Here is a 25,511-nt window from a genome sequence, read left to right on the forward strand (position 1 = left end):
GTGTGTTCCATCCACAGAACACCGCCTCCTGGCCCCCAAATGGGGCGAACGCCACCAAGATCCCACCTGCCGGCAGCTCGCGCAATGTGACCGCTGGAGCCCGGTCTTGTGGTCCTCACACCCTCACCCGGTGGTACGGGGTCTGCACGCCCCGTCGTGGCTCCCTCCTGCATGAAGCGAGGCGTTGCGTTGTGTTTCAAGGGAAATTCACCACGCAGGCCGTTCAAGTTGCCTCTCTGAATGTTGTTTAATTGCTTCATTAACTCCTGCCATAGGATCCCCGTCCCTCCTCCCCACAGCTGCTGCACGCACCCCACGCTGAGGCAGCTCCTCACGCTGATGGTTACATAACAGCCATCGTGGCTCACTGCTGTAGGAGCAGAGTTCACACTGTGAGGGCGATGGCACGAAGGACGGGCAGCCTCGGTGCAAGGAAGGAGACGAGGCAGGAGACGGGACAGTGCCCAAGTGCTGCCCCAAACTGTAGAACCTTTTCTGACAAACCTTCTTCTCCTTGTTTTCCGTGCTGAAATTGCCTTCATCCTCCAGCTGCTGGTACCCCTGCAGGGATCTGTGCGCTTTGGTGGGAGCTGAGAGCCTTCAGATCCATTAGTGCTTTGGGAAATGGGGCAGGAGGGGGGGGCTTGATGCCACCCAGAAGACGTGCATAGGAACTGAGGGGAAACACCAGCCTTCCAAAAGCGAGGGCCCAGCCCTTTGGGTGAGTCTGGACTCAGAGTTCACCTGGTACAACGAACCCGATCAGTCACAGCCCCAAGCACTGCCAGCTCACATCAAACCAGGCACAGCTGAGGGACAGGAGGGAAGTGACAGCTGCAGGCAAAGCTGCCATGGCCCAGTCATCGCCTCCATAACCAGGCACCTCTGTGGAGTCCTGCTCAGAGGATGCTGTGCTTTTTGAGTTTATGATATCTTTGCAATGCCAACACAAAAAATAAGGGCCCTTATTAAACAGCCATGGTGAGGCAGAGACATTCAAATGCCATTGCAGCTTCGTATTAAGCTGTTTTCTCTGTGCTGGATAGAACCAGCCTCACCCCACAGCAGTTCTCTGATTAGAAAAGGGACGCAGCCAAGGTGTTATAAATATCCTGGAACTATTTTATGCTCCAGTGTTGCTCACAACAATGATTTATTTCCAGAGGGGGAACAATCGGGAAAATGCCTTTGTCCTTAAATTCTGCACAGTCTCGAAGCATTCCCTAATTCTGAAGCTTACAGTCTTTAAATCCCCACTCTCTGTGTGTTTGTCTGCTATTTGTGTTCCAGTTTGCTAAATACACGATTATGTGCAATTTATCTTGCTCGCAGCTCTGAGATCTTTGTGTCCTTTCCTCCCTCCCCCCCAAAAATTCCACAAATAAATCACAGCTTGGGTGGCATTCCCTGGGAACCTCAGTGTAAAATATCTTTCCCTTCCGATTTGTCCTCACTATCTCTTGGTTTATTGTATAGTTGCTCATAATCTGACCACATATAAAAATGTAGATATTATATATGTAATGCCCACCTACATTCAGTAGTGACATAAAGAACATTTCATTTATCTGTACATACATGTACATAATACCAAAACCATACATATACTACATGTATAATGTATGTACATACCCTGTATATACACACATACACATGTATATATATGCAGCTAATGATGAAAAGCTCCTTATTTTATTCCTGTATGTAGGTGGATCCTAAGAAATGCGAGTTGCCCACGCTTCCCCTTGCCTTGGATTACATATTTCCTAGGTCTGTGCAACTCAGTGTGTCTGTGTACATTTCAGACAAAGACCTACATGGACTCTTCAACACTGAGAAAACAAAGATGGTGTGATGTGAAGGTCAAATATTGTTTTTCCTATCTAGATGCTCAGTGTTTTCCTAACTCCTGCTGCGTGTTTCCAAATATCAGCCTGCTACAGTCCCGATCAACTTTTGATGCGTGCTTTTGCCTCTGGTGTCTAAACTATTCTGCTGACCCCCACATTTCAGGCGTTGCAGAGTTTGTGGGTTGCAACAGCCATTTGTCAGACAGAAAAGCAGGTGGACAAAGGCATAAGGCTGATCTGAAGACGTAGGGGTAGACATCCTGTTTGGAGGGAGGTGATGACGCAGAGTCAGGTGTTTTCTTAGTGTCATGTTTTATTTACAAAACGTGCAGTGTGAGGATCAGCAAAACATACACACTGCAGGTAGGCAGCTTCCTGGAGCTCGGGGCTTTCTGCACAGCCTGGGCTTTGCTCAGCAGGGACTCTGCCACATGCGGAAACCCAAAGAAACCTTATCCCTGGACAAGAGCAGTCAGATGCCTTCAGAGGGCTCTCTGCACTCCCCATCACCGCTGCACCCTGTGCGTGGGAGCCTTGGTCCCCACTGAGCTGAGCGGTTCCATCTCAGCAGCTGCCTTCTGTCTGAAACCTCCCACCGAAGGAAACTGCCAGCAATGATGACAAGTCCATTGCAAGTTTTTTAAAATCACATTTTTGATAAAAAATGTTAAAAGATTCTGCTTGGAGAATCTCAAGACAGGCTATTTTGACATGAGAGAAATGTAATTTGCCATTCCTCCCCTCCTACTTTATTTTTTTTTTGGTCAAAGTTGACATGCTTCATGCGTTTCTGCTGAAAGGTATTGTTGCATGGAAAAATCTGCAGTTGGTAAGTTTTGGAAGGTTCACACTGCCAAAAATAGTGCCAATAAAAACATCCTAAGTCACTTTGTTCTGATGTTGCAGTGACCACAGTAAGACTTTCCCTGCTAGAGCTATTTGGATTATGAAAACACAGCAGCTTCCACCCTATCAGTGAATTTATGTATGAATCCAACCTTAAAGCCAGGTCAGGAACCAGAGCCATTTGGAGACACTGTTGATCGGCGCATCCCTCCCCTGTTGAGCATCAGCGTGGTGGAGATCTGCTTCTTTACCTAGAAAAAGGGAAGCAATGGGGCTAATGTAGACTTTGTCCTACTTTTAGAGGAGAGCAGGCGCAGCAGATCAGTTGACATGGCTTTGGCAAGGAGCAGCCCCGTTTCTCCTCTGGTCAGGAATCTCCATGCTCCGCCAAAGCTTGAGTTTCGTAACCGGATTGAAGTCTTTCAAAAAGGCTCAGCTGAGCCATTCTTGGAGGGGAAAGGGAAAAATGTACATAGCACTCAGCAGTGGTTTTTTAGCCCTTTTTCAGATGTTTCATGGTGGGGTGAACACCACATGCAAAGGGAAAGGTGGTGGAATTGTGTATCAGCAGGGCTAAGAGGGACAATTTGTGTAGCTTCAGCTACATGAGGCTTAAAGAAAGTGCTGCAAGAAGCTGGGCTGGGACCTGGCTGCTTTCTTCACTTCTTCTGGTTTTACCCCCACAGAACTTCTTCATGGATGAGCTGCTTCTCTAATTAAAACCGACAAGAAAGGAGGGCCAGAAGAGCTGCCAGGGGAGCAGGAAAGTGAAAATGAGATGAAATCTGCTGATCTGCTCCTGATCAAACAGCGACTGTGCCTCTGCAGACCCTGGTGGGAGATGCATCAGTGAGCATGCGATGCAGGAGCAAGGGAGAGATGTCCTCTGCTCCATGAGTGCCCTGGATCCCATGGGGATTTTGAAATGTGGATGCAATATGTGGGCTATCTGAGGTGCGGGTGCTTGCAAAGTGTCCCCATGCTTGAGACAAATGACAAGCATCCAGAAGGCAGTGACTTCCCTGCTCCACTTTTTGTTCCTCTTGTTGACCTGAATATCCTAAGCAACCCCACTGCATGCTGTCCAGCACCTGGATTTTCTGCTTACATACATCATCTGAAAAGTGGTCTGCTGTGGAGGTAGCTGCCACGTGTGCTTATTTATTTGTTTCTGTTCTCACCTCCTCCTTCCTGCTTACTGTGTGCAAGGCTGGCAGATTTTCAGGAACTGGGCTGCTGTTATGTAAAGTTGTGCTAAAATCTGTACAAAAGGATTTGGAAGAAAGTGTGGCTGAAGCCAGCCCTGGATGCCCTTCGGGTCTGTCCACATGGCTTGGACTTCCCAGGGCACCCACTGCTGCCAGCATGCCAGGTGGGATCAGGTGGAAGGAGGGACACATTCTCGGCTGTGACATTCAATGGGACAACTGCTAGGGTCCCTGCACAGCATCTCCGAGATTCCTGAGAGTGTGGCTGGAGCTCAAGCCTGGATAATTAATGGTGATTATCCATCTGAGAGTGTAGGCATATGACTGAGTTCATTCATTTGAAATCCTCAGCCTGAGCTGTGCTGAGCCACGGTCTCATTGCACCTTTGTAGCAGGTGGCCCTGAGTGGCCCTGGATGACATGAGGGACACCAGGGACCTCCACAGCATAGGCACCCTGAGCTGGGCAGAGCCCAGGCACACTTTGGTGAGGGGCTGTGGGCTCAGCACAGCAGGAAGGAGAAACCCTTGCAGCTCACGGGACAGCAGGATGGCACATGCTTCTATACAGATGTAGGCCATGGAGCAATTAGACCCAAATCAGAAAAATTAATCTGCAGAGTAAGAGGAGCCTTGGAAATTTGCCACTGTTGTTCCAGTCTCTGCTTTTCAGGAGCTCAATTTTCCCCTTCTTTCCTTCCCTCCGTGTTTTATACTCTGTGTGGTTTTTCCTTTTAAAAGCAGATGCCTTGTTTGCAATGAGAGCACACTGCATGTTTGCAGAGTGGGGAAAGCTCAGCTCTGTGCCTATGAGCAGTGTGGAGCTGCAATGAGGCTGAAGGGCTGACTGTCAGCACTTGCCCCACAACAAGGGGCTGACGGCACAGGCAGTCTGTTTCTTCCTTTGGAAAACAAGAAAAAGTAACACAGGAAAGTGGTCACCCTGCAGCCAGGACAGCTTTGGTTGATCAAAGATGTATTTAGGGTTCAAATATATCATTGAATCTTGTTGTCAAATTAATATTCTTCCAGGGGATGATCTCCAGGGCTTTGGGTTTATTGTGGGTGGGGTCTATAGAATTCAATGTACTTTTTGGGATGTTATTGAACCTCTTCTCCTATGAACCTCTCCACGGGATGCTCCCCAAGTGTATCTTCCCAACCTGAACCATGAGGACTCGGAGAAGGTGCACGACCTCCAGAGGTGGGAAAACCTTGTGGGGTCAGCTGAGCCCCATGCATCCACATCCTACACCGTCCCTTCCCCAACACAACATGGGCATGTGACAATGGGTTGATGGTTGGATTTGATGATCTTAAAGGTCTTTTCCAACCTTAAAGATTCTACGACTCTATGTCCTTGGCTGCTTTGCTCCTGGTAGCATGTAGGTCGAAAGAGAGCCTCAGGGACCTGGCAGCTGACGTTCATCTTTGGGTTGGAATCCATGCGTCAGGCTTTCTGGAGGCAATAGAAGTGCTGGTGAGACTGACCGCCTTTTGTGCAGCTTCAGTTGAACATCTTTCTCAGTGTGGGATAGATGCCAGAGCTTTTTTTCCTTTTTTCCCCCTCCAGAAAGAAACAGTACAATTTTATTTAGATATATATAGAAAAAGTCCCACCTGGCTCTTTGGAAAGGCTTCAGCTGGAACATAGCAGCCCCCTATTCTTTTGTTAAGAAGTAAGCTGTGTTTTTCAGCTGAACTTTTCTCCCTTTACAGCTGTGATTTGGCACGTGCGTGGCACACTCAGCAGCAAGGTCAGTGCCTGTGGCTGAGGATCCAGTGCTGTCCCTGTGGGGCTTGGTTCATCAAGGCAAGTGGGCACCATCTCCTCTGCTGTCTTTCTTTCTGTGATGATTTACATCCTGTAAATATGGAATGCTGTGATAGCTCTACTGCCACACAAGGCAGCGAAGACCTTCCCAGATAGAAGGTCTTCAGTCCGGGATGCAAAGCCCTGCGTTCAGCCTTTCACCCCATGGAACTGAGCTAAGTGCAAGGCAAAGGGACGCTTTTGAACCCACAACTCTGTTCTCACACTCCCCCATATGGTTTTGCCTACTTATGTTTGTCTATGGAGGAAGAGACACTCCTGCAACTCTTCTCCCCTTGTTTGTTTGCTCTCATTAATGTGGCCCATTTCACATGTGTTCTCTGCTTTTAATGGAAGAGCCATTCAGGATGTGGGGTGTCCCATGGGTGCAGCAGGAACACGAGGCTGCAGCCAGCTCCTTTCAAGCACAGACTTTAAATGCTGTGCCATTAAGCATGTGATTAATGAATGCTCCTCTGTTTCACTTGTTTGACGCTGACATTTGGCAATGTGACTGAAATGAAACCTCCCAGGCTGGAGGTACTCATGCACCCAAATGGGCTGGAGGTGTATTTTTAGTAAAATAGCATTCTCAGCTCCAGATCTGGAGTTTTTGGGCATTTCCTCTTCCCCCTCTGGCACTGCAGACTGTAGCAAAACTTGAGTAAGCTCCAATTTATCTGAGGTATGAAATAATGCATTGGAAAAGCGTATGGCTGGGTGTAAGACCCTGGAATTTCCCTCCAGCAGGTCTGTGTTTAACTCACTGACAGCCAGAGAAAGGGGATGTGTGCAGGGATGAGTGTGTGTGACAATGGGGGACATTCTCAAGGCACAAGACTGGGGTGGAAGATCCAGAGGGGACCAGACAGGCTGTCAGCAGCACTGAGCATCAGGTACTGTGCAGCCTTAGGGTTGGATTTCTCCTGCCTGGAGCACAAAGCCCCAGTTCTGATGTGGAAATCTGTGCCATGTTGTGCCTTTCCCTGGTGCCACAGCCCTTCTGCATTTGCCCATGTGAATCCACCAGGATGCAAAGCCCTGGGCTGGTATTTCCAGGGAGATGCTCTCCTGTCCAGAAGGTCATCCCCACACACGACTTTGGGGACGCTGCTTTTTCCATAGGGATAGGCAAGATGCTCTGTAGAGGTGGAGATACTCTCAACCTCCCCCTGAGGATTTCAGAGCCCATTGGGCAATTTTGCAATCCAAAGAGGAATTTCCACCAGCAAGGATGCATCCAGCTTCTTCCTTCCTTTCCTATGCAGGAGCAAAAGTTCGGCAATGGAACTGGAGCTGGAGACTCACTAATTGCTGGAGAGATGGCACACCATGTGGCTTTGCCACTGCCAATGAGTGCTGGGTGAAATATTTTTCCAGCACAGAAAAAGGAGAGAGAGGGCTCTGTGCAGAGCCGGGGAGCACAGGCGGGTTTGTAGAAGCAGTGCAAATGGAGCTGGTAAATTATAAAATGCCACACTTGAGGGCTGTTATATAACATCCCTTTACAAAACCCAGCAGCTAAATATAAAACCGAGTTACATTTTGGGCTGGTACGAAATGATGCTACCGAATGCGTTGTGTGGGAAGGACTGCTCAGCAGCACGGTCAGGAAGGGAGAAGGATTTTGGGGCCCAGGGCTCACTCTCAGTCTCTGCCGCCTTTTTTCCTATTTCATGTTTATGTCCCATGTCTCAGTGTCCCTGTCTGTAAACAGGCAAAATAAAACCCCTATTTCCTTGCAGCTGCGTTGTTAAGATTAATTCATGTTTACAAAGTGACCTAAGAAACTATAGAAACCTGCACAGACTATCATTATCCCAGTCTAAGCTTGGCATCGAATATCAGCAGGCCTGATTCCCTCCCGCCCTAAAGAAGAACAGTTGGTGTCAGTGTCACCAAGAGGAAATTTCCAGCCACTGTTCCTAACAGAAAAATCCCGGAGAGCAAAGCTTTGTCAGGCTGAGCTGTTTCATTTTCCTTGAGGAATGTCACCCCCTCGTTAGCTCTGAACAGAGCTATCTGCTCCCACACAGTCAGCTCAGTGCTGGAGTGCAGGCGGTTGGATGGCTCCTCCTGTCCCAGTGGTGATGGTGACACTGGGCTGTGTCTCTCCATGCTGCCACTGTGCTGGAAGGATGCTCCTTCCTGTGTCTGGTACCAATGAAACACCAGGAATCGTGCCGACTCATCTTCCTCTCTCTGAGTAGAAGCAGGAATAAATTCTGGTCCCTCTTGGTTCTACACCAGAACTGATACAACACCCCAAGCCCAGCACAAGGAAGAGCAGCTCCTGACCCAGCACCAAGAGATCAGCACCTCCTTGGGTGCGGAGCATGGCAATAAAATGCTGACATGGGCCACACTGGAGCTTTTTGGGAAGTGAAAGTCCAGAGGTGAAGAAGCAACTTGAATATTAGGAAAAAGTTATTCTCCAGAAGGGTGTTAATGCAGTGGTACAGGCTGCCCAAGGAGATGGTAAGGTCACCATCCCTGGAGGTGTTCAAGAACAGTGGAGATGTGGCACTGAGGGACATGGTTGGTGATGTGGTAGAGGTGGGTTAGGGTTGGACTTGGTGATCTCAACAGTCTTTTCCAGCCTTCATCATTCTATGATTCTATTATTCTATGAATGACAGGTTGGGGGTTCTTATGTTTGATGGGAGATGGGAGTGGACAAGATTTGCCACGAAGAAGTAGCATAGCAAACACGCTGTCTTCCAATCCAGCTCCAAGCCATGCAGCTTGCTTTGAACTCATCCCATCGAGTGTGCTAACTCAGAGCTCAACACCCTGCAGGAATCACTATAACTCTACTTTGATTAGTGTCACCTCTACATTTCCTTGGGAGTCACTCCAGATTTGAGCTCTGAAAAGAAATATACAGCCTGAACTCTTGGAATTTTCTTTTTAAAGCTTTCACTTAATTAAACTCTTGAGTAACAACTGTGTGTTACCAAAATGGTGTCCCTTGTAATGCCTTGGATGTGCAGCATGGGGCATGGAGCAGTGGAGAGGAAACAGCCAATGGCTTCAAGCTTGTAAAAGATCATTGCTGAGTGAGTGGCAATAAACAGCAAAACCAGCCAGCTTGTACAAATGGCAAAGGGACCAACGTGTTCAGAACAATCTGTTCCTGCTTCAGGGAAGGGCCGAGGAGCCAGAGGCAGGCTGGGAAAGTGGCTATTCTCAGCATGCACCACTCTGAGACTCTGCTCAGAAAAATGGAAGGGCCAGGAGTGAATGATTACTGGGAGACATGTCCTAAATCTGCACAGTGCACTTATTGCCTTGTCTCCACTTAGAAGAGATTTCATATCGCCACATCAGAAGTAGAGCCAGTGCACATACACAGTTTCCTTCCTCATGCTGAAGTTGCCATCGGGTTTGCCCAGGGTCCCCACACTTCTGCCATAAAGCCATGATTTGGGACACAGAAAGAGCTCCCAGAGGTCTGATTTGTCCATAAAAGCACTGTGTGAGCAGGAGCAGGATGCAGATCCTCCAGAATCTCTGTCTGTCCTGCACTCCTTGGTGCTCCAGGACTATTTCCTCCCACACCCATGCCATACTCAGCAATAAAGTGGCCTTCATTTAATTTGGGAAGAAAAAGTGAAATAAGATAAACTGTGTGCAGATGGTGCAGAACAATCATACAGCAGTTTAATTAATTGCCTTTAAATGTTATTTCAAACTAGTTTCCCTGGGTGATGTTACGTAGACAAATTCTGAGTTGCCAAGAGCCACTTCCTAAGCGTGCTCAGCTAATGAGGTGTTCTTAGTCCTTATCACAAACACTGCATGGGACAGCAATCAGCAATGATTGATTGGAAATAGATCTTCTACTGCAGAGTTTCAGGGCTATTGTGCTGGGCGTTCCATCCCTGAGCACGGCTGCATCCTGCTTTGGTTTTGGGTTGTAAAATGGCTGCATCCCTCTGAAACAGTTTGATGTGATGCAGGTTTGACCTAAGCCAGAGAAATTTTCGGAGGCCTTTATTTGCTTTCAGGCAGAACAGGTTCTGGCAGTGTGTCCACAGCTATTTCAATTCCATGTTTCCCCCTCACAGCCTTGGAGCAATAATTCAGCACAGTGAACCCGCTGCAAGCAGAGACATCAGTAAGCCAGAAGAGATGAGGGAGCAAATCCCTGCTATTAGGCTCTGCTGGGGAGCTGAACCTCCAGTAGAATTTTGCTTTCACAAAGTCAAGTCTCAGAGAACCCAACCCTGTAACAACCCTTTAAAAAAACACTAAGTAGTGCCACAAAGGAGCCAATTCGCTGCTGGAAACCACATTTCACTCGATGTCAGCAATTCAGAAGAAACCCATCTGCAGGAAATGATGATGACTGTTTCCTTGGAGTGATGAGCAATTCCAGCTGTGCAGCCAGCAGCCAGCCCTCCCTTCGCTTAACAGCAATTACCCTTCAAATCTGGAGTCATATGCCCATGTAGAGACATCTCCATCCCATCCTGCTGCCATTGCAGCCTGGAAAAACCTCCTGAGAGGTGAAAGCCGCTGCACTGTTTTGTCATCTCTAACGATGGAGAAGTGCTCATTATTTTCACATTGTAAACTATCAGCATGAAAAATGCACTTTTAGAGTGCCTGGCATATTTGGCTCTTGCTTTTTTCTGTTTTGAGTGTTAAGTAAGAAAAATAATATCAGATGTTTGTGCCGTTGTTTCAGATGCTCAAACAACACCTTGAACACCTCCAAGGACAGTGATTCCACCACTTCTCCTGGCAGCCTTGTCAGTGCCTGTTCGGCAATGATGCACCATGTGTGACTGAATTCAGAGTCAGTTCTGTCTGGTTTTGTCCTCAATCCTTGGGCTGAGCTGACAGTTCCCCATCACTGCTTCTAACCAGCATCTTCCCAGTCCTCCCAGTGGTGCTGCTGGAGCTGATAGCAGATTGGTTATGATTTAATCCAGGCTTTTAGAGGGGGGAAAAGAGAAAGTTTTGACAGTTCCATATATAGCCCTCTGACTCACCAATCTCATGTGTCAAACACCAAAGACGGGTTAAGTAGAATTAAGTTCTGGATTTGTTATAAATAGGGATTAAATAACATGAATATATTACATTTGCATGAAAATGTGGGCCTGATTCTCCAGCTTACCCCAGAGATTTTCATTGACATTTGGGGAACGCTTGCAGGTGGGTGAGGTCAGATGAGACCCATCCTGGTCTGGCTGTTCCTGCAGCCACTTTTTAACTGGCCCAGGTGAAATAAGGAAATCTGTGTAAATATCGCTGAACTCGGGGAGGATTTACATTGACTGCACAACTCAGAATATAGCCCTTAGAATAGTTCAAGCAGTTTTAATTAGACCCCAAATCTTCAGCTGAAGAAATAATTTCTCCATGTCAGTCAGTGCTAAATGTGTCTATTGAGTCAGGGAAGGTGGGTTAAAGTGAAAAAGCTCCAAAACTTACTTTTTTCCTATTTCTTCTAGAAGATTGCTGGATTCTGTTGTTGCAAATGATCCTATGCTGCTCTGATTGCCATTCTTCTCAGCCCCAGCTGAAGGTCCATCAGACAATGAAGCCACACTCACTCAAAGCAGTTCTGACAGCGGAGCATTGTTTGGGTGAAAGCAGTTCCCCTTAGTAAAATAAATGCTTCTACAGTGAGTGTGACAGACACGGACTCTACCAAATCAGATTCCTCCTCAATAGTTTAATTTACTCACTTGTTCATAACTGAACAATTGGTGCATGGAGAAGGAACACAAAGATGAATGATATGGGGTGTGTTTTGAGGCTGGACTAGTCCAAGCCTAGGGAAACCAGCCACAATCTGCTCTCTTCCATGAAAATCATTTCCAATTAAATGCGTCCACAGATCCTATCTGGAAGTAGCCTGGGACTCGGTGGCTGGCTTTTTAGCTCATCCAGGATAACTAGGAGGCACAATCTCAAGAACCATGAGCCACTTAGGGACTTTGCTTGTTGCCTTGAATTATCCGTATGGACGCAGTTGTGCAAAGTGGGATGCGGACGTCCTTTGCTCATCCTCATCCCAGAGCTGAGTGAGCTACACCAGGGCTGCAGGACCCAGAATCGTGCTGCAACTTCCAACATTATCTTGTGCTTCTGCCACAGATCTCAGGATAGAATCAAAGTCTGCAGACAGAAATAGGAATGGGTACCATGAGGGTTTATACCTGTTTTGCACACACCACCAGAATGTCACAGCACAGGCTTTGGTGATGTTTTCAGGGGTGGTTTCCAAATCATAAGTCCTGGTGTGGTTCCCATATGGTCCCCATCCGTGTTGTGGTGCAGAGATGCTGCCATAGCAACCAGCCCAGCACCAGTTTTTTTATGCCCAGAACGGGGTTCCAGGAAGCCAAGGACCAGCCGTTGGCCCTCCCTGCTCCATTCTGGGTCTCATCTTTCCTACACTTCCCACTGGAAAAGAGATTTTCCTTAGGAAAGCAGCAGCCCCACTGCCTTGCCAGAGAGGAACGGCAGCATCCTGCAGCAGGGTAAGCACTGACAGCAGTATCAGGGGGACAGGGAGACACCCATGGATACTGGGGGTTGCAGGCTTCAGGATCAGCCTTTGTGCCCTCCTCAGCTGGAGCCCCGTGGGGTGAAGCACTCCCTGCAGAAGTGATGTCTACATATGACTGTTCCAGTGCACTCCCCTGGGGCTCTGCCTGCTGGCTTGAGGGGGCCTGGCCTTGCTGGAATGTCTATAGAAACCCAGGTACCAAGCAGGATGGAAGAGCTGGAACCATCTGCTCTCCCCCTACTTATAAACTCAGTGAGAGGAGAGCGTTTGGTGATGACATCACAACAAATGCTCTCCTTTTATTCATCATACTGCCATCTGTGACAGATACTTCATGTGCCAAGCATGCAAGTAGGTGCTTGGGCAGGGCAGGATGGTGCAGCCTTGACCTCTGTGCCAGCACCACCACAACTTCATTTCTCCCCTTTGAAAACAGGTGGTCCCCCGGAAGGCTTCCTTCTCTCACCCTGAAGTCTCCGCAGAGTGAACAGTGAAGTTAGACAGGAAAAATGAAGAGCTCAAAGGTAAAAACCAAATAAAAATTCCAGCTTGGACTTCACAGTGGAGACAGAACCCAACTTGCAGAGCTAAATGCTATGGTGTGATCTGAACAGGGCCAGACTTCTTGCCTCTGCCCCTTAGCAAGGTGCTGGGTGACTGTAGAGGCTGATCTCATCCTCTGCATCAGGCATGGGGCCATACCCTGAGATTTGGATGCTGTGGGAGACCAATACATCAGATGTTGGCACTGGTCAAGGCCAACACCTTGCTTTGTGGTGTGGCAAGGAGAGAACTCATGGCTTGTTTGCCTGGCTCAGTGTTTGGCATGTTGATGGGTACTTAGGTGGCAGTGAAGATTTGGAGATTGTGATGAGTAGCTGGGTATATGTTAAAAAACTGAAGGTGGGGATGGCTTTAACCCTGAGTCCAAATGAACCATTGCTTGTATTTTCTAAAGTTACCAAACTTTCCCTTTCTGTGGCAGCTGAGAGGGTCCAGTTTAATGCGCACACCCTCAGACTTCCCTGTGACAGAAAGGCAGATACAGATGGAGTTCTACAGGCTGCAGAAACAGCTCCAGATAGCCGTGGAGAAGAGAAAATCTTTCGGTGCTAGCACGAGGCAACAAATGCAAACTCAGGAGTGAGTACAGCTTCACTGGGCTCCATTGGCTTGGAAAGTCCCTCCATACCAAAACCTCCTGGGGACCTCAGCAGTGAGGTGGAACAAGGACCTATCCCAGCCCTGCAGGAGGGATGTGCTTCATGTCGTTTGTTATTCTACCTCTGCAGAAAAGAAATCCAGTCACTAAAGCAAGAACACCAAGAGATGTCATTAACGCTGAGCAAGATCAGGTCCCTGAGAAACATGATTCACGATGACAGAAACTGCAAGGAGCTGAAATGCCTTCTGCAGACCAAGGATCAGTATGATTGTCTGATTAGAGACAGAAAAGCCCTGGTGTCTGAGCTGGACAATGAGGTGAGAACATCTGAACCACTCTCTGGCTCAGCATGGTACAGCAGAGCAGAGACATATGTGACTGGCAGCTGCTAGAGGTGCTGCAGAGCTGCCCATAATGGAAGCCCCATAGCTGTGTTGACTTTCAGTTAGGATCTCAGGATCTCCTGGCTATCATAACACTTCCACCAGCCTCAGAGTTCTCTAACTACCTCATGCTTCTCATGGATTTATTTCCACTGTCAGCTGCTCTGTTCTACCAAACATTTTCTTTATTTATGGAGCCTGCGTGAGGACTGATATGAAAAATCCATCCTCATTGCCTGTTCCACCCTACACAGAGTGCTGCTGAGTTCAACACCTACTGAGTTTCCCTCCAGATACAGCTGCTTTTCCTTAGTGATATGAAAATAAAGAAATTTCTTGTTACAGTTTATGTTTCTGAGTGTGCAGAATGGGATCCTTTTGGATCAAAGATGCTTCAATAGCCATGAGCTCATTAAGGACATGGTTGCTGTAGTACAGGTCAACAGAGGGTATTTTCTTTGGCTGAGCGTTCTGACAAAAATCCAGATTGTAGGGGTGGAGATTATACTTTTTCTTTTTTTTTTATTCTCTCTGTGCAGATCCTAGAGCTGCAAAAGAAGGTTGAGAGGCAAAATGTGATAACAAAGAAAGTGAAGCAAGCAAACTGCAGCAAATGGCTCCAAAACCAGACTCAGACACTGGAGTTGCACTTGAACAATGTAAGCAAACATTTTGCAGAGTTTCAGGGCCAAGCTGCAGCCCGTACAAAACGCTTTTTGATCAGTACTAAGGTTAACAGTGCAGATGCATTTGGCTTTTACAAGCTGCACAAAGGACTCAGCTTGTCCCCTCACTGCTCCCAGAGTACCTCAAAAGCTCCTTCAAGCTTGGTGACCCAAATGCAGCACTTGTTCCTTGCCAAGAAGCCTGAAGGTGTGCACCTGTTTTGTGATAAAACTGAGCAGCCCAGAGCCACTTTACCTTGGGCAATGCCAACATCAGGTCTCTGTTATGACATGCCTGGCTCACTGGTGCCTCACATGATTTGCAATGAGAACAGGGCAGGTCCTATATCCCATCTCTTTCTCTGTGTTTGTCCTGGCCCTGGTCAGTGTCTTTCAGCAGAGATTCTGTACCAGGCAGAGCCCTTTTACTTCCCTCTCCCCAGGTCACTGTGCGTTTTGATACCATCCTGACCATCAATAATAAGCTCCAAGAAGAGATCGAAAACCTTCGAATTCAGAAAGCCACTTTGGACAACTTCTACTCAAAGCTCCATAAACACCTGGCCCAGCAGAAAAGGAGGATGGACACTGCCATAGAGCAGGGCACGCAGGCACACAAGCAGCGGTATGTGGCTCCCTGAGTCTTCATCAGTTCAGCATTGAGGGCAATTTCAGTGATTGCTGTCAGTGTAAAGAGAAACCATTATAACTCCTGAGAGAGGATTCACCGTTCTGCCAAGGGAATTGCCCCAGGGAGCTGTCTTTGCTCTGAGTCCCACCTGACCTTACACAAGAACTTGGAGCAGAGGCCAGCTCTGGTCCTATATAGCCTGGCTACAAGAATACAAATCCCTCTATCTGCGCTTCTTTCCACCTATGCATGATGCAACTCTCTGTGTGCAGGGTAGAGTATCTGGCAAGGATTGCAGCCATGAATGAAAGGCACAGACAAAACACTGCCCAGTACAACATTGAGCTGCAGGAACGAGAACGGATCCGTGACCAGGAGAACAAGCTGAAAACCTTTGTGCTTGCCAAATATACAGATCGCTCTGAATTGGAGGAACAGGCCAAAAAGAAGGAAGGTATTGCGTACAAGAAATCACCTGCAGCTGAGGCTGCAAACCAGGAGTCTGCAAGGCCAGCAAGGAGGCTACTTGCAGCAGTTTGGAGCACTGCAGCCCAAAGACACAGTCTGGGGCTAGGAGCACTGTTTGGGAGTGCCCTTGGTGCAGAAAGAGGGAAGGGGAAGCAGGGAAGTGATTCCTATGTGCACCTATGGCTCCTTAAGTCCTGCTGTGTTTGCCCATTCCCATGCAGACTGTGGCTTCCTTATCTAATCTCTAGGCGGTACTGTATTTATTCTGATCCAAGTTCCCCATCTCCCCCATTCATAGGCAGAGGCTCTTCCAGCAGAGATACACGTGGCTCAGCCTCTCTGTCTTTCCCTCCAGCCTTGAAGACAGCCCAGAGGATGAAACGAAGCCAAGGGGAAAGCTTTGAGAGCCGGGAGGTGACATACAAGAGACTGCTGGAGCTGGCAGAGAATGGGAATATCGACCAGCTTGTGGATGGCTTCATTGAAAAGGAGGGGAAGAATTTTGCCTACTTCAGCTATGCCACAGAGCTGAACAGCGAGATGGAGAAGCTGCAGCAGAGAATCAAGAACCTCCAGGTCTGTTGCGGTCCTGCTCCCAGGCTCTCCATACCTACTGCAGAAAACACATCAGGGTCGGGGCTGTTTTTCCCTCCTCCATGTGCCCAGCATTGCTCCTACACCAGGTTCTGACTTACAGACCATCTTAGGTGAAAGTGAAGGGCTCCCAGATGCAGAAAGGTGCCTGCTCAAAGCTAAAAGTGTCCCAATGCTGCCACCGTGTTTCCAGCAAAAATATTGCACAAGGAGGAGTTCAGGGAGACTTAAGAGCTGCCTCGACTCTATGCGGAGCTGGCTGGAACAAGAAATGCTGCCTGTTGAGGAGTAGTCCCCAGGGGGGTCAGTTGGGGTGACCCTGCTCCCAGGGCACGGGGATGATCCCCGGGCTCTGCACATCTGTTGGACAGGCAGCCACTGTCCCCTCCATGTGCTTCTGTTTGCACAGAATGAAATCACTCTCTTCACGACTGAGCAGGAGAACACAGAGACCAACAGCCTTCATGTCCTGAAGGAGTTAGAGGTAGGATGGCTGGGATTTCTACCTGCAGAGATAGAGGGTACTGATCTATATACAGAATGGTTGGGTTGGAAGGGACCTCAAACACCCCAGCCCCAACCCTGCCATGTGCTGGTTGCCACCTACCAGCTCAGGCTGCCCAGGGCCCATCCATGGCCTTGGACACCTCCAGGGGTGGGGCACCCACAGCTCCTCATTACCCTGAGGGTGAAAGTCTGGTCCTGACAATGCTGCTCTGGAAAGTTAATGAAAAAGCATGGGCAGAAATGTCTCAGATTTTGATGGCAGCAGATCTCCGGCCAGCCCTGGTTTTTCAAAGCCTGGGGGTCTTCTCTGTAAGCTGGAGAGTGTGAGATCTCCTTCATAGATTGTTTTTCCCCCCACAACCCCTCCTGAGATGTTTCCAGTTTCTAAACTGGAAATGGCCTGCACTAGGGTAGAAGGAAAGAGCAGAGAGCAATTGTGATACCTCTCAGATCCTTTGCTGATAGGAAGAGCTCAGTCAAAACACTGAGAAAGCCAATGACTATGAAGACAGATGCAAAGAAAGCAGCAAAGTCCTTGGCCAGCTCAAATCTGCCATTGAGGTCCTGTTCAAAGAGAACAACTGTGATGCTACAAAGATCAGAGAGCAGCTTGGAGACAAGGGGCAGATCACAGACCTGAATCTGATGCAGTATTTAGGTGAGTTGTGGTTCTGTGGCTCTCTGTCTCCCTTCCCCTTGCTCTTTTTCATTTTCATCCTTTTTTTTTCTCCCTGACCCATTGCACCCTTGAGAAGTATGAATTTGGGATGTCAAATTCCACGCAAACTTAAGAGCTAACCTGGCTATATACACATCTCCAGGCCCCATCTTGGCTCTGGGCACAGGGCCCAACCTGGGGACCTGGTCCCTGAGGAGACCATCCATCTGATGGCACCACCTTAGGGAAACCTTGCTGGGGAATGTTTGTGAGCACTGTGCTCCTTCTTACTCAGGTCTGGTGGAGAAGAAGACCAATGAGCTGCTGCTGATGGAGTCAATCCTGCTCTACACAGAGGCTGATGGCTCGCTGACAGCCCAGTCCTTCAACAATCCCCTGCTGGGTGGCACCAAGCTCCTGCATGGCATGGATCGGGCCCACCTCTGCCCACCACCTCCCGCCCTGCTAGGTGCCATTGATGCTGCTGATGCCCGTGAGTGTGTAGCAAATCGGACAGATCAATATGATGGGGAAAGGTGTTTCACCAGAGGTGTAATGGTGGAAAGATCAGCATGATAGAAAGGTGCTATAAAGGAAGGGAAGAAGACTGCTTACCTGTATCAGAAGATTCCAGGTTTGCAGGGAAAAACTCCACCAAGGAGGGATCCAGAAAGAGATCCTTTCCCAGCGGCAGTCAGCCCTTAAATGAGGTCCAAGAGAGGTGCAGCCAGGCTCCATCCCTTCCAATTATACAGGTGAATTAGCTTCATCTGTGCTCCCAGGGCTGACCAGGTCCTTTCCCCAGGTGCTCAGTCAGTGGTTCAGGCTGTGACTCAACAGTTCCCATACAGAGTGTATGAGGGGGGAGGGAAGGAGGGACCATGTCCTACCATCAGCCCATTTGCAATGTTCTTCTGGCTCCCTGCTGGGTATGGCAGCCGTGTGGTGAGGTGTGTGAGGGGGTGGCCATTTTGTTTTGCAGTTGAGGCACCGCTGGACCACGCTCAGCTGCGTGAGCTGCTTCTCCCGAAATACCAGAAGGAGCAAGGCAGTGCTGTCAGAGCGGACAAGAAGGGGAGGAACGACATCAAGGCATGACAGCCTGGTGGTGCTGTGTTAAATAAACAGACCTGTCCTCAAACCTCTGTGCCTCTGCAGTGCCAAACCCAACCGTTGTTCCATCTCCTGGAAGGAGCTCAGTGCTTCAAGAGCTCTGTGGGTCATATTTTGGTATGGCTTTGCCCTGGGATGGCACAGTGTCTTTCCAGCTGTCAACACATCACATCACGCCACATCAATGCATCCAGCCAACCCCAAGCACTGCTCACACACAGCAGTTGGATTTACTCTCACCAAAATGCACTTTATTGTATGTGGCTGCTGTTCTGGGTTGTTATCCCCATGAAGAACAGCTCTGCAGCTCCAGGGAGAGGGACAAAGGGAACCTGCAGTGTGACCCACATGGAGGTGATCCCACAGTGCTAACCCCAGTGCTGAATCCATGGATTAGTCCTTCTCCTCTCCATGTGTGATGACGTGGACGAGGTTTTTGTAGTCGAGGTTGCCAGAGACATCTGGAGGGAAGGCAGCAAACATCTGATCGATCTGCAGGAAAGAGCTGTGGTGAAAAGGGTGCACAGGAAGGGTTTGGGCCTTGGCCAGGAGCTGGGGCTCAGGGCTCAGCCTGGTTTGTACAAGCTTTAGTGCACCTGCCCCATCCTGCAGCCATTCAGATCCAAGGGAATAAAGAGGGGCAAAGAATCACAGAATATCCCAAGTTGGAAGGGACCCATAAGGTTCACTGAGTCCAGCTCCAGGCCCCATCTCTCTTGCACCCTGCTCAGCAAAACTGCTGTGAGGTGAGAGGCGGCCAGTGGGGCTCTGGTGGGATACTGTTTCTTGGTTTCTTGGAAATACATTTTTGTCTGCTCTGCCATTCCCTTTTAAATAGGAAACTGAGACCCCAAGCTGAGCACTGTGAGAGGCAAGAGGACCCAGTACCAAAGCAGCAGGATCAACCTATGGGAATGGGCAGGGATGGAGGGTGGGAGCAGGAGCACATACCTCTTCCTGGGAAAACCTCTCGCCCTGTGTCATCAGCATTTCTTTGATGCTGCAAATGAGAGAGTGTGGTGGGTACTGAGGAAGCCTCAACGCAAACCCTCCCTCCCCTCAAACTCCCCTGCACTCACTAGGCAGATTTCAGCCCTTTGCCCTCTGGATCAAACACCTTGAATGCGTTCAGGATCGTCTCCTCTGGATCAGCGCCTGTGGGCATCACATCCATGACCATTGGAAGCAGTGGAAGAAGCAGCCAGGAGGAGCCTCCTGCTTCCCACAACCCCCTTATGAAATGCAGTGGGATTTAGAGGGTGAGGGGATTCTGCCTGAATCCCATTTTGGACTGTATGTGTTGACATGGAAAGGAGCAGATGTAGGGTTGTGGTATGCCCACAGAGCAGGCTGTGTCACCTCCTCCCTGGCATCCAGTGCATATCTAATCTTTTGTGTGTATTTATAGAGCTCCAGGCGGAGGCCCCTGGGGCTGTGAGGCCTCCAGGAGATCTGCAGGGAGGCTGCATGCCTCAGCTTGCATAAGTGATAAGGGATGCAGCTGGGTCACAGTCGCACAGGGCACTGCAGGATCTCCTGTCCCTTCTTTTTGTGGGGACAGCAGCATCATGGCAGGATGAATGGCACTTGAATGGCTGGGGCACAGAGATTTGCTCCTACCCAGCTTTGCTTAGACAACCTCTGACCCATTCCTGGGCTCTGCACACCATGATCAGCACTACCTGCATTTCCTCTGCTCCCACCTGACATCTGCAGACACTTGGGGTCTCACCCTTAGGGCTCGGAAGCCCCAGGAGCTGAGTGGCTTCCCCATATGGGACAGGACACAGTGGTGGTGTGAGGTGAGCACCTGCCAAGCCCATCCCTGCTCCCCGGATTCCCTCTTACCCTTGAGTTTCTCCCCAAACATGGTGAGGAACACAGTGAAGTTGATTGGGCCGGGTGCCTCCTTGATCATCTCATCAATCTCCTCGTTTTTCACATTCAGGCGCCCTAAGAAAGAGCAGTGTTGGGTGAAACCAGCTGCAAACTTGAGAGACTGAGCTGCGCTGCTTTGTTCCTCTGCCCCACTGTCCTAGGGGTTAGCCTGATCTTCAGAAGATACTTTTGGGCAAAAATAGCAGTACTATGGGCTCTCCTGGACCTGGTGACAAGGTCTTTGCTGTAGTGATGAGGACAGTGGGAGCTGTACCTGAACCTGGCTATACATGGGTGAAATGAACAGGTCTGAAAGCCTGCATCCTAATTACCTGAGTTTGGGTGATCTCTGGGACAGGCCTATCACCAGTTTGTGTTGGCCTCAGTGATGAGAGAGCCCAGCTGTGGCTTTACAGCTTCCTATGATCCCCATAAATCCTCCCAATGCCCATAAACTCAGGATGCTGCAGGATGGGAACATCCAGGTGCTTATTGAAGAGAGAACGAAGAGAGCACTTGGCTCTGGGTAATCCAGGTGCAGGTTCTGTCTAGTACCTACAGGGTCAAACACCAACTGCTCTGTGAGTTGCTCTGATTCACCACGCTAACAAAAATGGTTTGGGTCAGGTTTTCAGCAAAACACACATAAGATGCAATTAACCACTGGGGCTTGGCTAAACGAGGACTCACAGCTGGTTTTGCACTTAGTTGGTCTAATATGGTCAGAGCTGCTTGGAAGGAGAGGCTCCTAAATGGGGGCTCACCAAGTGCAGCAAATGTATCTCTCAGGTCTGCCTTGTCGATGAAGCCGTCTCGGTTCTGATCCATGATGGTGAATGCCTGGAAGCAGACGAGGAGGGCAGGGAGCACAGAGAGACCCAACAGCCTTTGCAAAAGCTTCTGTACCCCTCACTCATGCCCTGGGGTGATGGCATCCTATGGCAGCCCAACCCCAAAGCTGTCCCTTGCCCTCTCACACCAAGATGAGATCAAACTGGGAGGATAACTCGAGCCTCCAACCATGGGAGCAAGCTCACAGGATGCCTTGAGGCAGTTCCACATTTAACAATGTCACTGAGCTGTTATTCTCACTTTTAAAATAAAACAACTCAAAAAATGGGCACTTTGCCTCTTATTGCAAGCTGGCTGTCATCGTTCTCAAAGCACTGAGGAAAGAGCTGAAGGTCACATTGCATCAAGGGCCCCCGGTTGTTTCTATGCAATCCACCTACCTCTTTGAATTCCTGGATCTGGGCCTGCTCGAACATGGAGAAGACATTGGAATTCGCACCTTCAATCCTCTTCTTGGCTTTCTTGGGTGCCTGCGGGGTTCAAGTATGTAGCACTCACTTACTGTCTTTTTATGGTGTGGAATAAAAGCATTGAACCACCCTGTGCTTAGTCATAAGTCCTTCATGGCAGTGCTTAGCAATAAGTCCTTCATGGCAGCGTGAGGCTGGTGCCTGGTGATTCCCCACGTGCTGCTCTGTGGGCACGTGCAGCACTCTGAGCTGCTGAGAAGCGTTAAGATTTCTGCTCTGAGTACAGATCTGTCTTTGCTTTCCTGATGAATTTGGCCAAATAGGTTGGAGCAGAAAGGAGCTGGACTTCCAATTTCTGCTTTCTCGGCTGTGGTGGATAAAGCAGTCGAGCCCAGGCTGAGATCTGCTCGGCCTCAGGACCACGCTGCTGGGATTACACATAGGACTGTGGTCATTGGATATCTCCTTATTGCTCTGAGCCTCTCACTAAGAGCAAAGCGCTAATTAAATGTATTTGCATATTTTAAAAAATGCCATCTCCTTGCACTGAGGTTTGAATCAACCAGAAACGCCCTCACTTTTGGTCATACACATCCATGCAGCTTTTTCCCTTCTGAAAATTAGGATTCTACCAAGAGAAAACACAGCAGGAGGGTTTCAGGAACAGAATTGCCCTTCCCCTAGCTGCGTGGGGGAAGGGAAAAGAAAAAGACAGCATTTGCCCCAAACAGCCTCTCTCTGTCAGGAAGTTCTGCAGAGTGCTACCAACATAAGAGCCACCTCTCTGCCCTCACCTATCCTTGCAGGATGCTTTGCATCTGCTTACCCCAGTGTAGGGCTTATCCATGCTTACCCCCTTGGCCACCAGACCCCGCAGCTTCCCTCACTCTCTGCCCACTAATGCCATCCCAATGAGAACACAGTGCCACGGACTCTGCCTGTTCCCATTGTGGCTCCCAGCACTCACCATGGCTTCACAGAGGTGCTGGTGGTGCTGCAGGAGGAATCTCAGAGGCAGTCACTCTTCTCCCCTTGACTGAAACAATAAATACACCCCATTCCAGGCTAAAAATAGCCCCATGCCCACTTTTGCCTGTAATAGGTAAACCAGCCACCCCCAACCCTCTTGTCTCTGACTTTCCCCTCCTCTAATCTGCAGTAAGCTTGCTCTTGTCACTGGCGGATGTGACATGTGAGACAGAGGCTTTCAAGGTTAGCAGCACACCAGGAGGCCCTGCAGCTCCCACGAGCTGCCACTTGAGAGGGCAGAGGCTGTGCTCTTCCCTTCTGCTGGGCTGCTGTGGAGTTATCTGGCCCAGCACTGTGCCCCCAAACCACGGTGCAGTGCCTCCGTTTTGCTTCAGGATGGAAATGCCCCCTCGTTCTTCATAAAGAAGAAGCTGCCGTACATTCCTCCATACCCAAGGAATAGGGATGTTTTGCCAAGCATCTCTAGGAGCCTTCATGACCCACTGCATCTTCTGCATGGGAAAACCGGGCTCTGCTTAGCTGCTAGAGAAAGAGGAGCCCTGGATACAATGGGGACCCGTCACTTGTGAAGCTCCAAGAGCCAGAACCCATCCAAAAGGGGCTGGATGGGGCTGGAGATGGATGCTGAGCTCCCACAGCACGGAGATCCTCTGTATCACCCCCCACTGGGGCAGCTGTCACCCACTTAAGGCAAGCACTTGCTCAGCCCTGGCTCTGCCATTAACTCTCCCTGTCTCAGCTGCAGGTGGGTTGGATCTGTGTGTGTTTTGCCTTTGGTATTTTTAGGCATGCTGAGGCAAATAGGAGAGCAGGGAGGGTTGGGACATGGCTGGGAACAAAAGGGGCCTTGAAAGTGGATCCTAGAGCTCAGGGCTCTGTCTGGATGCTGTCCTTGTTCTTCCAGAGGACACAGATGCCGCAGTTGATCCCTGGCACTTGCACCTCCACCCTGCTCCAGCAGTCATAGACTGAATAAGGCTTATGCTAAGGCTGAGATGGATTCTGGGATGTTTTCTGGGGTCTGTCTGAGCCAAAAGACAGAGGAAATAGTAGAGATGGGCAGAGTAGGGTGAGCAGCAGTCCAGGGCACGCGGGCACGGCTGGGATCAATCACAGCACGGGCCCTCGTCTGCCAACTCCAGCTGAATCCATCGGCCAGCCAAGCCCAATTACCTTAATTTGTGGCATTAAGGAAAAATCCATAAGCATCAGGGAAGTGATGTGCAGTGGTTTAACAGGACCGGTCGCCCATGGAGCCGCTGGCGCCGCTTGGGTGCTGCCCATTGCTGGCTGTGCATCCATGTTGGGGCAGTATAGGAGGAGAATTCCCAAATTATATTGTTTTGGGGAGCCTGGAAGAAGTTAGACTTTGGCCTGTCCCTGCTGAATGCCCTTCTCTGACTGGGGGCTTTGAAAGGACTTCTGCATGCAAAAAGGCTGAGCACAGCCCCAGCATTCCGGCTGGGGGTGAGATGCAGATGGCTGTGAGTGTTCTGCTGTCATCTGTAAGACGGTGCATCTGCTCTGCTGTGCACTTCTCACTGGCAGACATCCTCTGTGCTTCATGGGCCAGATCCTGCCCTGCAGTGAGGAGTGAGGTCTGATCTGGGTGCTTGTTGGTCCCTTTCCTGCTGTGGGTGCTGGGGACTTAGCGACACACAGAATAAAATATCTATATGGATACGTACATATATATAGAGAGAGAGAGCTCTGTAGTGAACAAAAGAGCCATCGGAAAGTGGCTGCAGCCTGTGAATGAATGGATGTCAGGGAATAATGCACCTATCTGTGCAATGGCAAAATCAAGCATCGTCCCTGCTTATCTGCCCAAGAGCCTGTGTTGGACATGAAAAAGCCTTTCTAATTAATAGGACAGCCCCTCTTGAGCTCGATAAAAAATGGAGTCAAAAGCATTTGATTAACCTCAGCTCTCTGCAAGGCTCCTGAGCCCTATGTGTGTCCGCAGCCAATAATGGGGACTCCCAGCACCAGAACTGCTAATTTAGGGAATCTCAGAGCCAGCCCCTGCTCTGCCAACCTGCTTTCCTTCTGCATACCTTTTCCTCCAACCAACATTTTGTTTCTGCCATGAGATCCATTTGACTAACCTAATACATATGTATACACGCTGGTGCATTCCCATTCAAACCAATGTAAATTACCTTTGACCAATACATTTTCCCAGGAAATCAATGCATTTTAACACTGGATAATATTTATGAAATTGAATTTTTTATTGAAGCTAATGCAATTCGCCTCTATATTATGCATTTTTATTAAACTAATGCATTTTAAATTAAACTGTTGTATATTAACTACAATGGCTGTTGGTACTTACAGTAAAATAATATATGTTTGCTGAAATCAATACATATTCCAAACCCAGGGTTTTCCAGTTAACAAGGCTGTATCAAATATAACAAATGCTTGTAGCTGCTTAATGTGATGCTTATATACGCTGGCTGCTGCATTTGTTTATTGGTAATGATTACTTTTCAAGGGAGAGAGCTTATTAAAGGTAGAAAGACAGATTTCCATGCAGCTGGTGGTGACCACCGCTTGTCCAGCATTAGCCACAGGAGAAGGCAGTGAAGATGACCTGAGTGAATGCCACCTCCCCGTGCCTCCCATGGCATAGGGAGGTGACAGAGGCGAGGACGATGCCACTGTCCCCACGGTGGGGCTGTGACCGTGCTGCACACAGGATGCGGCAACAGCACTAGCGTTGATGGCAGAAAGCCATGAACAGCAACGTGTTCCGCGTCCCTCTCCGTGTCCCTGTGCGTCTCTCCCCATGTCCCCTCCTGTCCCTCCGTGTCACCTCGTGCTCCCCGCAGTGTCACCCGGCGGGACGCGCTGCAGACCCCGAGATGGCCGCCAGGTGGCGCCATTGCAGCGGGCGCGGGGCGGACACGGCCCGGTGCCGGCGGGGACGCAGGAGAGGGCAGGGAG

The 25,511-nt window shown here is 49.3% G+C and overlaps 3 protein-coding genes across 4 annotated transcripts in view; 1 reads left to right on the forward strand and 2 right to left on the reverse strand.

Annotated features, from left to right (window-relative positions):
* PPP1CC (protein phosphatase 1 catalytic subunit gamma) overlaps positions 1-275 on the reverse strand; it is a 15,746-nt gene extending 15,471 nt beyond the window's left edge. The window contains exon 1 of the mRNA XM_010720170.3: positions 128-275. Within this exon, the coding sequence (XP_010718472.1) occupies positions 128-260 (133 nt within the window). The 5' untranslated portion in view covers positions 261-275. The remainder of the gene's footprint in view (positions 1-127) is intronic.
* An 11,617-nt stretch (positions 276-11,892) lies between these two features.
* On the forward strand, positions 11,893-18,457 carry CCDC63 (coiled-coil domain containing 63). 2 transcript variants are annotated; one of them, XM_019621049.1, is made up of 12 exons: positions 11,893-12,216; positions 12,682-12,769; positions 13,231-13,388; positions 13,538-13,727; positions 14,333-14,452; positions 14,902-15,083; positions 15,362-15,543; positions 15,913-16,133; positions 16,561-16,635; positions 17,124-17,316; positions 17,612-17,809; positions 18,299-18,457. In XM_019621049.1, exons 2-12 carry the CDS (start codon positions 12,755-12,757, stop codon positions 18,412-18,414), a joined length of 1,650 nt encoding a protein of 549 aa, XP_019476594.1. In that variant the 5' UTR covers positions 11,893-12,216; positions 12,682-12,754; the 3' UTR covers positions 18,415-18,457. The 2 variants fall into 2 exon arrangements, with proteins under 2 accessions (XP_019476594.1, XP_019476595.1); XM_019621050.1 differs by lacking the exon at positions 11,893-12,216 and having other exon boundaries at positions 12,240-12,769.
* Positions 18,458-18,641: 184 nt separating this feature from the next.
* MYL2 (myosin light chain 2) lies at positions 18,642-22,636 on the reverse strand. Its single transcript, XM_003210945.3, has 7 exons — positions 22,537-22,636; positions 21,540-21,629; positions 21,072-21,147; positions 20,278-20,382; positions 19,509-19,584; positions 19,381-19,429; positions 18,642-18,921 (listed from the first exon to the last, which is right to left on the reverse strand). Exons 1-7 carry the CDS (start codon positions 22,537-22,539, stop codon positions 18,823-18,825), a joined length of 498 nt encoding a protein of 165 aa, XP_003210993.1. The 5' UTR covers positions 22,540-22,636; the 3' UTR covers positions 18,642-18,822.
* Between the last annotated feature and the right edge of the window lie 2,875 nt (positions 22,637-25,511).

This window comes from Meleagris gallopavo, chromosome 17 (genome assembly GCF_000146605.3).
Source record: "Meleagris gallopavo isolate NT-WF06-2002-E0010 breed Aviagen turkey brand Nicholas breeding stock chromosome 17, Turkey_5.1, whole genome shotgun sequence".
In the NCBI taxonomy this organism is placed as follows: domain Eukaryota; kingdom Metazoa; phylum Chordata; class Aves; order Galliformes; family Phasianidae; genus Meleagris; species Meleagris gallopavo.